The 12,566-nt window shown below is 38.6% G+C and overlaps 1 protein-coding gene across 8 annotated transcripts in view; it reads right to left on the bottom strand.

Moving 5' to 3' along the window:
* The window catches only part of FCHSD2 (FCH and double SH3 domains 2), a 325,325-nt gene that overhangs the window by 49,380 nt on the left and 263,379 nt on the right, over positions 1 to 12,566 (bottom strand). For all 8 annotated transcript variants that reach the window (XM_073661305.1, XM_073661306.1, XM_073661303.1 and 5 more), the window contains 3 exons: positions 10,147 to 10,291; positions 9,399 to 9,532; positions 546 to 600 (listed from right to left, as the gene is read on the bottom strand). In XM_073661305.1, coding sequence (XP_073517406.1) covers positions 546 to 600; positions 9,399 to 9,532; positions 10,147 to 10,291 — 334 coding nt within the window. The remainder of the gene's footprint in view (positions 1 to 545; positions 601 to 9,398; positions 9,533 to 10,146; positions 10,292 to 12,566) is intronic.

Below are 12,566 nucleotides of genomic sequence, written 5' to 3'. Positions count from 1 at the left end.
AGGTTTCAGAATCAGGGTTAAGAGGTTAGGGATAAGGTGACGGGGCAAAGTTGGGGAGACAGGGTTATGGTATCATGGTTGAGGTTAGGGGTTCAGGGTTAGAGTTAAGAGTTTAGGGCTTAAGGAACAGAGATAGGATTATGAGGTCAGGGTTACGGGTTGCGCTTTGGAGTTTCCCAGGATCCTGAATTCTTCCTCACTCTTTCTCAGGTATCAGGATTAGGGTTAAGGCTACGGGAGGTCACTGTTGGCGTTAGTTTTAGGGGGCAGGGTTTGCCGCATATTGTAATTCAGCAGCCAATTTTGGAGTTGCACAAATAGTTCCAGATCCTGTGGTCGCTGCGCTTTTACATGTGGTAGACCTCCATTACCTGTATTTAGACTTACTTGGGGCTGCACAAGGTGAACAAACGCTTTAATATAAAAAAAAAAAAAAATTCAGAATCTTTTCATCTCTTCACATCCTAAGCAAAAAGTTTCAGGCTGGAGAAAAACTGAATTTTAAATGCAGCTCTGGATGTGAATGGAGACATGAAATCGCTCACCTTCACATTTGCCTTCTGTAAACTTATCCTGGACTGGAACAAGCTGAGCTTAGATCTGCGGAGAACAGAAGAATAAGACATTGTGAGTAAAGCAGCGACGCCAGCAGCTCTGCTACATCGTTATTAGTAAAATCCGCCATCTGTGGGTTATATCTGCATTACTTTTAGTGTAGAAAACAAAATGTGGGGCTACTTGGAAACCATCAGCAAGTAGGTCAGCAGCTGCTCATGGATCTTATACTATAAGTAATGTCTAGGAAAACCCGGCACATTAATAACCCATCAACATAGGAATTGCGGAATATGGATGAAAACCTGTCCAGAAACCGCTCTCACAGCTGAAGGTTTGTTACAATTTTATCCGGGCTAGACAAACTGCTGTGGACGGATACATTGTATCTGAAGTCAGATTGGATACAATTGTTGGAACCTCTTGTGAGAAGTATGGGGCGAGGGGTCAGGATAGGGGGCGTGGGGGATATCAGCAAAAAATATAGAAGCAAGAAAGTTGCCTTCATTGACAACAATCAGAGATTTTGAAAATAATAAGAAAATAAGCGACAAAAAAATCAATGAAGAAGTTGTAGGACTTCTCGATAAACAAGAACAAAAACTTCATTCACATAAAACGGAGATCCCCTTTAAGGGGTTAACGAGATGATCGGAAGCAGAATACCGTTATACACGAAGGTTAGAAATCCTCCGCGAAATACAGAACCACATGATATGAACAGTTAAAAACGGACATAAAAAAAGCCACCAAAAAATAATATACAAGTGAGGTTTTTTTTATGTAGATCTAAAAAAGAAAAACAGCACAAAGAGCCGATAAAAATGTCACATACTGAGCGCACTGCAATTCAGAAAAATAAAAGAAAGCCACAGTTATAAAAAATACAACATATGTAAAGTCACCCTATTGACTTAAAGCAAATATCTGACCACAGGAAAAAAAGGGTGTGATGGGTACGCTTAAAGGGGTCCCGTCATCAGGTCAGAATTGGGCTTTTATTTCAGCGGCTCCCCCGATTAGTTAGTTTTTTGGTTCATTTCAATCCTCTATACGGCTCCAGAGATACGGGACTTTTTATTTAGTGGTAATTTTTTCCTGATCTTCACCAAGGGGGCGTGGCTTACATAGTAATTATGCAGAGCAGTTAAACACACGCCCTAGAGGAACTGCGGAGCCACGCCCCCTTGGTAAAGATCATAAAAAGCCGCGAACTTGATGGATTTAAGTCTACCTACAATCTTAAAAAACTATGAAAAGTAGCACTAAACAAAAAGTGCCGATCTTTCTGGAGCTGTATGGAGGATTTAATAAAAAATAATCGGCGGAGCAGCGGGAATAAAATAAGAGCAAAAACTGGTCACATATCACCTGGTGATGGCTCCTCTACGGGTTTTTTTTTTTTTTTAATCCCAGAAAATAAGAAAAAAAAAAAAAAAAAAAAGACGGTGGATTTAAAAATTCCAGAAAGAACTGCTCCCGTCAATGCAATACCAGACATGGCCTAAAAACAAGGGGGGGCACTTTTCCTGGGAAAACAAAGTAGACCCTTTTGTGACTCCTGAAAATACTATGACTCCTAAATAAATCACATAATATTTTATATTATTATTTTTTTATTTGATCTGTCAACAGCAACTTGCTGATGGTTTCCATTTTTAATCTGCGTATTGCGGAACATAAGTGAAAACCAATACAATGAAGTGATGTAAAGTGATATTCTCAGCACATGAATGCTCTTATTTTGAGTACACGTGTATAGCGACGTATCTCACTAGATGGCCGGATAAATGGGGAGATCCTCCTGATTCCGGACCCCCACCATAGGGCCCCGTGCAGATAAAGGTGGAGCCCGGGCAGGATATAGATGTAGAGATGGCAGCTAATCCTCTCCCATCTTGGATCGGAGACACTAATCCTGAGCGGGTTCAGATCAGAGCGATTATAATCCTACAGCGACTGCATTCCATAGACACAATGCGGGGGGCCGGGGGGCGGCCGACGGTCACATCCTACTAATCCCGAAGAAACTGAGTGACGTCAGCTCATTACTACAAATGCAAAAAAAAACAAAAAGCACTGGCCCCTCGTTATGGCAATTTTTACTCTCCGTCTCTTCCCCCGCTTCCTCCACTAGGTGGCGATAGTGAGATGGTTTTCTTTTTTCCTTTCAGGGCTAATTTGCATACTTTTTCCCATGGAGCATTGCCAATAAGACTCCCATCCGCCTATAATTCTCTAAACTGCAGCACTCGACCATCCTGAGCTTCCAGGTTCACGAACGTAATCCCAGAACTACAGTGAATACCGACACCAAAGAGGAAAAGGGATGAAAATTCATAGGCCGTTCTAAGCTTGTGCAAAGCTGGATTACTACCCCCAACATGCGAAGGAGAAGGGGGTCATTAAAGTGTGGCTCTATAGTATACGCACGGTAGATAAAAAGAAGAGAAAAAAAAATAAGAGCAGTTCCCTTATTGCGAAAATATTACAAAAAAAAAAATCTACAGCTAATAAACCTGCGTCCTGGTGGTGAATGGAAACACAAACAGCTGCCTAATCCTGCTCACACAGCTGCACTTTGCTACAATGTATCAGTTCAGAGTCCAGGAGAATTGCAGAGTATTACCGACATTATTACACTGTAACAAAGCCATCAGCTGTTTTAAGGAGGAAAACCTAAAAATTCTAAGTATCTAAAGCAAGCAGAGATTAATAGACAAGATTTGTCTTTATTAACACAATGATGGACTGTCCCTTTAAGACTTAAGACCCAACTTAGCACCAGGTCAGGAACACAAGGGTACAAAATTCAGCCTGGTATATTCATGGTTAAATTATATCAATTTGACAAAGCGTCATAAAAAGCTCAGATGACAGAAGTAAAGGGCGACAGGACGGACGCCATTTTTGCAGCCACGTGAAGGAAACGTGGCTTTAGAATTTATAACGCTGATGCATCATGGGACAAAAAAGTGTGACCTTCAAAATCCAAGTGACAACGCGATGAGTGACAAACTCGTTAAACAACATTTTGTCAGACGTGGCGGTTACCATGACAACCGGAAAACGAAACGTTCTATTAAATGTCGACTGCTGTCACCACCAGTATTATATGTCTAACACAGCGACAAATCTCCAACGATCACATAAAAAACATTCGCTGAAATCCACTGTATAAAATATCTTTTAAGTCATTCTCTAATATATGAATATAACTACTATAATACTGCCTCCTATGTACAAGAATATAACTACTATAATACTGCCCCTATGTACAAGAATATAACTACTATAATACTGCCCCCTATGTACAAGAATATAACTACTATAATACTGCCCCCTATGTACAAGAATATAACTACTATAATACTGCCCCCTATGTACAAGAATATAACTACTATAATACTGCCCCCTATGTACAAGAATATAACTACTATAATACTGCCCCCTATGTACAAGAATATAACTACTATAATACTGCCCCCTATGTACAAGAATATAACTACTATAATACTGCTCCTATGTACAAGAATATAACTACTATAATACTGCCCCTATGTACAAGAATATAACTACTATAATACTGCTCCTATGTACAAGAATATAACTACTATAATACTGCCCCTATGTACAAGAATATAACTACTATAACACTGCCCCCAATGTTCAAGAATATAACTACTATAATACTGCCCCCTATGTACAAGAATATCACTGTTATAATACTGCCCCCTATGTACAAGAATATAACTACTATAAAACTGCCCCTATGTACAAGAATATAACTACTATAATACTGCCCCTATGTACAAGAATATAACTACTATAATACTGCCCCCTATGTACAAGAATATCACTGTTATAATACTGCCCCCTATGTACAAGAATATAACTACTATAATACTGCCCCTATGTACAAGAATATAACTACTATAATACTGCCCCTATGTACAAGAATATAACTACTATAATACTGCTCCTATGTACAATAATATAACTACTATAATACTGCCCCTATTTACAAGAATATAACTACTATAATACTGCCCCCTATGTACAAGAATATTACTACTATAATACTGCTCCTATGTACAATAATATAACTACTATAATACTGCCCCATATGTACAAGAATATAACTACTATAATACTGCCCCCTATGTACAAGAATATTACTACTATAATACTGCTCCTATGTACAAGAATATAACTACTATAATACTGCCTCCTATGTACAAGAATATAACTACTATAATACTGCTCCTATGTACAAGAATATAACTACTATAATACTGCCCCTATGTACAAGAATATAACTACTATAACACTGCCCCCAATGTTCAAGAATATAACTACTATAATACTGCCCCCTATGTACAAGAATATCACTGTTATAATACTGCCCCCTATGTACAAGAATATAACTACTATAAAACTGCCCCTATGTACAAGAATATAACTACTATAATACTGCCCCTATGTACAAGAATATAACTACTATAATACTGCCCCCTATGTACAAGAATATCACTGTTATAATACTGCCCCCTATGTACAAGAATATAACTACTATAATACTGCCCCTATGTACAAGAATATAACTACTATAATACTGCCCCTATGTACAAGAATATAACTACTATAACACTGCCCCCAATGTACAAGAATATAACTACTATAATACTGCCTCTATGTATAAGAATATAACTACTATAATACTGCTCCTATATACAAGAATATAAGTACTATAATACTGCCCCCTATGTACAAGAATATAACTACTATAATACTGCTCCTATGTGCAAGAATATAATTACTATAATACTGCCCCTATGTACAAGAATATAACTACTATAATACTGCCTCCTATGTACAAGAATATAACTACTATAATACTGCCCCCTATGTACAAGAATATTACTACTATAATACTGCTCCTATGTACAATAATATAACTACTATAATACTGCCCCTATTTACAAGAATATAACTACTATAATACTGCCCCCTATGTACAAGAATATTACTACTATAATACTGCTCCTATGTACAATAATATAACTACTATAATACTGCCCCATATGTACAAGAATATAACTACTATAATACTGCCCCCTATGTACAAGAATATTACTACGATAATACTGCTCCTATGTACAAGAATATAACTACTATAATACTGCCTCCTATGTACAAGAATATAACTACTATAATACTGCCTCTATGTATAAGAATATAACTACTATAATACTGCTCCTATATACAAGAATATTACTACTATAATACTGCTCCTATGTACAAGAATATAACTACTATAATACTGCCTCCTATGTACAAGAATATAACTACTATAATACTGCCTCTATGTATAAGAATATAACTACTATAATACTGCTCCTATATACAAGAATATAAGTACTATAATACTGCCCCCTATGTACAAGAATATAACTACTATAATACTGCTCCTATGTGCAAGAATATAATTACTATAATACTGCCCCTATGTACAAGAATATAACTACTATAATACTGCCTCCTATGTACAATAATATAACTACTATAATACTGCCCCATATGTACAAGAATATAACTACTATAATACTGCCCCCTATGTACAAGAATATTACTACTATAATACTGCTCCTATGTACAAGAATATAACTACTATAATACTGCCTCCTATGTACAAGAATATAACTACTATAATACTGCCTCTATGTATAAGAATATAACTACTATAATACTGCTCCTATATACAAGAATATAAGTACTATAATACTGCCCCCTATGTACAAGAATATAACTACTATAATACTGCTCCTATGTGCAAGAATATAATTACTATAATACTGCCCCTATGTACAAGAATATAACTACTATAATACTGCCTCCTATGTACAAGAATATAACTACTATAATACTGCCCCCTATGTACAAGAATATTACTACTATAATACTGCTCCTATGTACAATAATATAACTACTATAATACTGCCCCTATTTACAAGAATATAACTACTATAATACTGCCCCCTATGTACAAGAATATTACTACTATAATACTGCTCCTATGTACAATAATATAACTACTATAATACTGCCCCATATGTACAAGAATATAACTACTATAATACTGCCCCCTATGTACAAGAATATTACTACTATAATACTGCTCCTATGTACAAGAATATAACTACTATAATACTGCCTCCTATGTACAAGAATATAACTACTATAATACTGCCCCTATGTACAAGAATATAACTACTATAATACTGCTCCTATATACAAGAATATAACTACTATAATACTGCTCCGATGTACAAGAATATAACTACTATAATACTGCCCCCTATGTACAAGAATATAACTACTATAATACTGCCCCTATGTACAGGAATATAACTACTATAATACTGCCCCTATGTGCAAGAATATAACTACTATAATACTGCCCCTATGTACAAGAATATAACTACTATAATACTGCCCCCTATGTACAAGAATATAACTACTATAATACTGCCCCTAAGTACAAGAATATAACTACTATAATACTGCCCCTATGTGCAAGAATATAACTACTATAATACTGCCCCTATGTACAAGACTATAACTACTATAATACTGCTCCTATATACAAGAATATAACTACTATAATACTGCCTCCTATGTATAAGAATATAACTACTATAATACTGCCCCCTATGTACAAGAATATTACTACTATAATACTGCCCCTATGTACAAGAATATAACTACTATAATACTGCCCCCTATGTACAAGAATATTACTACTATAATACTGCCCCCTATGTACAAGAATATAACTACTATAATACTGCTCATATGTACAAGAATATAACTACTATAATACTGCCCCTATGTGCAAGAATATAACTACTATAATACTGCCCCTATGTACAAGAATATAACTACTATAATACTGCTCCTATATACAAGAATATAACTACTATAATACTGCCCCTATGTACAAGAATATAACTACTATAATACTGCTCCTATATACAAGAATATAACTACTATAATACTGCCCCTATGTGCAAGAATATAACTACTATAATACTGTCCCTATGTACAAGAATATAACTACTATAATACTGCCCTCTATGTACAAGAATATAACTACTATAATACTGCCCCCTATGTACAAGAATATAACTACTATAATACTGCCCCCTATGTACAAGAATATAACTACTATAATACTGTATTCTATGTACAAGAATATAACTACTATAATACTGTATTCTATGTACAAGAATATAACTACTATAATACTGTCCCTATGTACAAGAATATAACTACTATAATACTGCTCCTATGTACAAGAATATAACTACTATAATACTGCTCCTATGTACAAGAATATAACTACTATAATACTGCTCCTATGTACAAGAATATAACTACTATAATACTGCCCCTATGTACAAGAATATAACTACTATAATACTGCCCCCTATGTACAGGAATATAACTACTATAATACTGCCCCCTATGTACAAGAATATAACTACTATAATACTGCCCCTATGTACAGGAATATAACTACTATAATACTGCCCCCTATGTACAAGAATATAACTACTATAATACTGCCCCCTATGTACAGGAATATAACTACTATAATACTGCTCCTATGTACAGGAATATAACTACTATAATACTGCTCCTATGTACAAGAATATAACTACTATAATACTGATCCTATGTACAAGAATCTAACTACTATAATACTGCCCCCTATGTACAAGAATATAACTACTATAATACTGCCCCCTATGTACAAGAATATAACTACTATAATACTGCCCCTATGTACAGGAATATAACTACTATAATACTGCCCCCTATGTACAAGAATATAACTACTATAATACTGCCCCCTATGTACAGGAATATAACTACTATAATACTGCTCCTATGTACAAGAATATAACTACTATAATACTGCTCCTATGTACAAGAATATAACTACCATAATGCTGCCTCCTATGTACAAGAATATAACTACTATAATACTGCTCCCCTATGTACAAGAATATAACTACTATAATACTGCCCCTATGTACAAGAATATAACTACTATAATACTGCTCCTATGTACAAGAATCTAACTACTATAATACTGCCCCCTATGTACAAGAATATAACTACTATAATACTGCCCCCTATGTACAGGAATATAACTACTATTATAACACCACACTTCCTCCAGCATTAATTCTCCCTTTTGCTGTTGCTGGAGTCTGGCCGTCTGCATTGAGTTGCTGTAGTGCAGGATATCCACCTTTTGGTGGCGCTGCAGTAAGAACACTGTTTTATGAGCACTTGTGCACGGCTGACTGCTGCGGCTGATGAGGACTACTCCTGGTGGGTTGTGCCGGACCCTCTCTTTATATATGTGCGGCAGCGCTGGGGTCATGGGTTCAAATCCCACCAAGGACAACATCTGCAAGGAGTTTGTATGTTCTCCCCGTGTTTGCGTGGGTTTCCTCCGGGTTCTCCGGTTTCCTCCCACACTCCAAAGACTGATAGGGAATGTAGATTGTGAGCCCCGATGGGGACAGTGATGATGATGTATGTAAAGCGCTGTGGAATTAACGGTGTTTTATAAGTGAGTAGAATAAATATCTGTACTGTACAGAGCTCTCCGGGGTCTTGGGGTCGGTAGACGGAGATGGAGAGGATCCAGTTTGTGCTCAGTCACAGCTTTTCCTTCCGCCGCTCAGTCGGGGCCAAGTGCTGCCCTCAATGACTGATTGTGAAGTGCCGCCATCTCCAGCTAATAACATTAGACACCAGGAACTCACTTGGCATCGATGTCGGCCTTTTCTCGCATTCCATGAGCCATCTGCTCCGACTCATAGTACTTCTTTTTGGCCTTGGCTAAATCCTTCACTGTCTCCTGGAGTTCCGTCTGGATCTTCGTCAGCTGGTCCACGCACTGCAAGACAAGACCCCAGCGAGCATTACCGGAGCATCTGAGGAGGAGGAGGAGGACGGTTCCCATCATCACAGCCCCAAACAAGATATTATATCCAGAGGACGGGAGCTAGAGAATAATTCAGATAGGACTCCAGCAGAATAGTGAGTGCAGCTCTGGAGTATAATACAAGATGTAACTCAGGATCAGTACAGGATCAGTAAAGTAATGTATGTACACAGTGACTGCACAAGCAGAATAGTGAGTGCAGCTCTGGAGTATAATACAGGATGTAACTCAGGATCAGTAATGTAATGTATGTACACAGTGACTGCACCAGCAGAATAGTGAGTCCAGCTCTGGAGTATAATACAGGAGGTAACTCAGGATCAGTAATGTATGTACACAGTGACTGCACCAGCAGAATAGTGAGTCCAGCTCTGGAGTATAATACAGGATGTAACTCAGGATCAGTAATGTAATGTATGTACACAGTGACTGCACCAGCAGAATAGTGAGTGCAGCTCTGGAGTATAATACAGGATGTAACTCAGGATCAGTAATGTAATGTATGTACACAGTGACTGCACCAGCAGAATAGTGAGTGCAGCTCTGGGGTATATAGGATAACGTACCTTTTTCAGCTGCTGTTCCTTGTACAGTTTGACCGTCCTGGCCGGTTCGGAGATCAGGTTCCTATAGTTTTCGCAGATGTTGATCCGGGATTGTGCCACTTGTATCGTCCCTTCTAGGAAGGATTTCCATACTGTATAGATGTTCCTGGAATGGAGGAAGATTTGAGGTCACCGCAGACACTTTCTATGTATAATTTACATGTGCTCTGTATTCTGCTGTACAAGAAACAAGAGATGACGGCAGAGCCCCTCGATGTGTGGAGCCGGCACCAGGTCCGGACGACACTTTTACACACAGGATATCAATATGTAATATTACCATTCACTGACAGGCGGCAGAGATCGGAAAGGGATGAGAAGCTGAAACAAAGTTAACTAGAAAGTTGCAAAACTTTCCATCAAATAAAAAAAGGGTGTACAAGATTAAAGATTACCGGAAGGACAAGGGGCAGAACGGCGCCCAAGACCATGACTCTGATGGGCAGCATGGTGGCTCAGTGGTTAGCACTGCAGCCTTGCAGCAATGGGGTCCTGGGTTCAAATCCCACCAAGGACAACATCTGCAAGGAGTTTGTATGTTCTCCCCGTGTTTGCGTGGGTTTCCTCCAGGTTCTCCGGTTTCCTCCCACACTCTAAAGACTGATAGGGAATGTAGATTGTGAGCCCCAATGGGGACAGTGATGATAATGTCCGTAAATCGCTGCGGAATTAATGGTGCTATATAAGTGAGTAAAATAAATAAATAAAATGTGTGTGGGGTGAACTGCCGCTATCACAGAACGGTGTGAGGACTCGCAGAGCATTGCAGCTATGACAGACCTGTGCGCACCACTAAAAGCTCCAACAATGGTACAGGAGCGTCAGAAGGCACCGTGGAGCGAGGGATGAACGTGGCCGGAACGATGAGCCGCGTCTTACCCTATGTGGACGGCCGGACGCATCACAGACCTGAAAAGAAATGGCTGCAGGATGCAACACAGAAAGAGAACAAGCAGCGAAGGCAGCGAGAGCGGACGATCGTCTGATGGCCGCACTAAACCTCAAACGCTCCAAACAAAGCCTACTACAGATCACAGGATTTATGTAATTAAGGACGCAGCGAAGACACTTCATAAGTGATCAGAATGTCCCCAGATCTGTCCACAAATGTCTCAGAGTCATCATTGTGTCTGCGAAAAAGCTCAAATAAGCAGCAAAACCAGCAGTAATCACAGCTAATCCGGGCCATGGCTTTCATCTGTCCTTCTAACAATCAGTATATAAAAACTGCAACAATGTATCAGAAAATACAGAGCTGGGGACTGCAGAATCACCTGATCAGGGAACAGTGAGTGCAGCTCTGGAGGATAATGCAGGATGTAACTCAGGATCAGTAATGTAATGTACGTACACAGTGACTTCACCAGCAGAATAGTGAGTGCAGCTCTGGAGTATAATACAGGATGTAACTGAGGATCAGTACAGGATCAGTAATGTAATGTATGTACACAGTGACTGCACCAGCAGAATAGTGAGTGCAGCTCTGGAGTATAATACAGGATGTAACTGAGGATCAGTACAGGATCAGTAATGTAATGTATGTACACAGTGACTCCACCAGCAGAATAGTGAGTGCAGCTCTGGAGTATAATACAGAATGTAACTCAGGATCAGTAATGTAATGTATGTACACAGTGACTCCACCAGCAGAATAGTGAGTGCAGCTCTGGAGTATAATACAGGATGCAACTCAGGATCAGTAATGTACACAGTGAGTGCACAAGCAGAATAGGGAGTGCAGCTCTGGAATATAATACAGGATATAACTCAGGATCAGTAATGTAATGTATGTACACAGTGACTGCACCAGCAGAATAGTGAGTGCAGCTCTGGAGTATAATACAGGATGTAACTCAGGATCAGTAATGTAATGTATGTACACAGTGACTGCACCAGCAGAATAGTGAGTGCAGCTCTGGAGTATAATACAGGATGTAACTCAGGATCAGTAATGTATGTACACAGTGACTGCACCAGCAGAATAGTGAGCGCAGCTCTGGAGTATAATACAGGAGGTAACTCAGGATCAGTAATGTAATGTATGTACACAGTGACTGCACCAGCAGAATAGTGAGCACAGCTCTGGAGTATAATACAGGAGGTAACTCAGGATCAGTAATGTAATGTATGTACACAGTGACTGCACCAGCAGAATAGTGAGTGCAGCTCTGGAGTATAATACAGGATCAGTAATGTAATGTATGTACACAGTGACTGCACCAGCAGAATAGTGAGTGCAGCTCTGGAGTATAATACAGGATGTAACTCAGGATCAGTAATGTAATGTATGTACACAGTGACTGCACCAGCAGAATAGTGAGTGCAGCTCTGGAGTATAATACAGGATGTAACTCAGGATCAGTAATGTAATGTATGTACAC

Source organism: Phyllobates terribilis, unplaced genomic scaffold (genome assembly GCF_046119375.1).
Source record: "Phyllobates terribilis strain yellow unplaced genomic scaffold, ASM4611937v1 Scaffold_2__4_contigs__length_985480577, whole genome shotgun sequence".
NCBI classification, from domain to species: Eukaryota; Metazoa; Chordata; class Amphibia; order Anura; family Dendrobatidae; genus Phyllobates; species Phyllobates terribilis.
The sequence above is the reverse complement of the archived record's forward strand: the minus strand, read 5'-3'. Positions and strand labels throughout refer to the sequence as shown.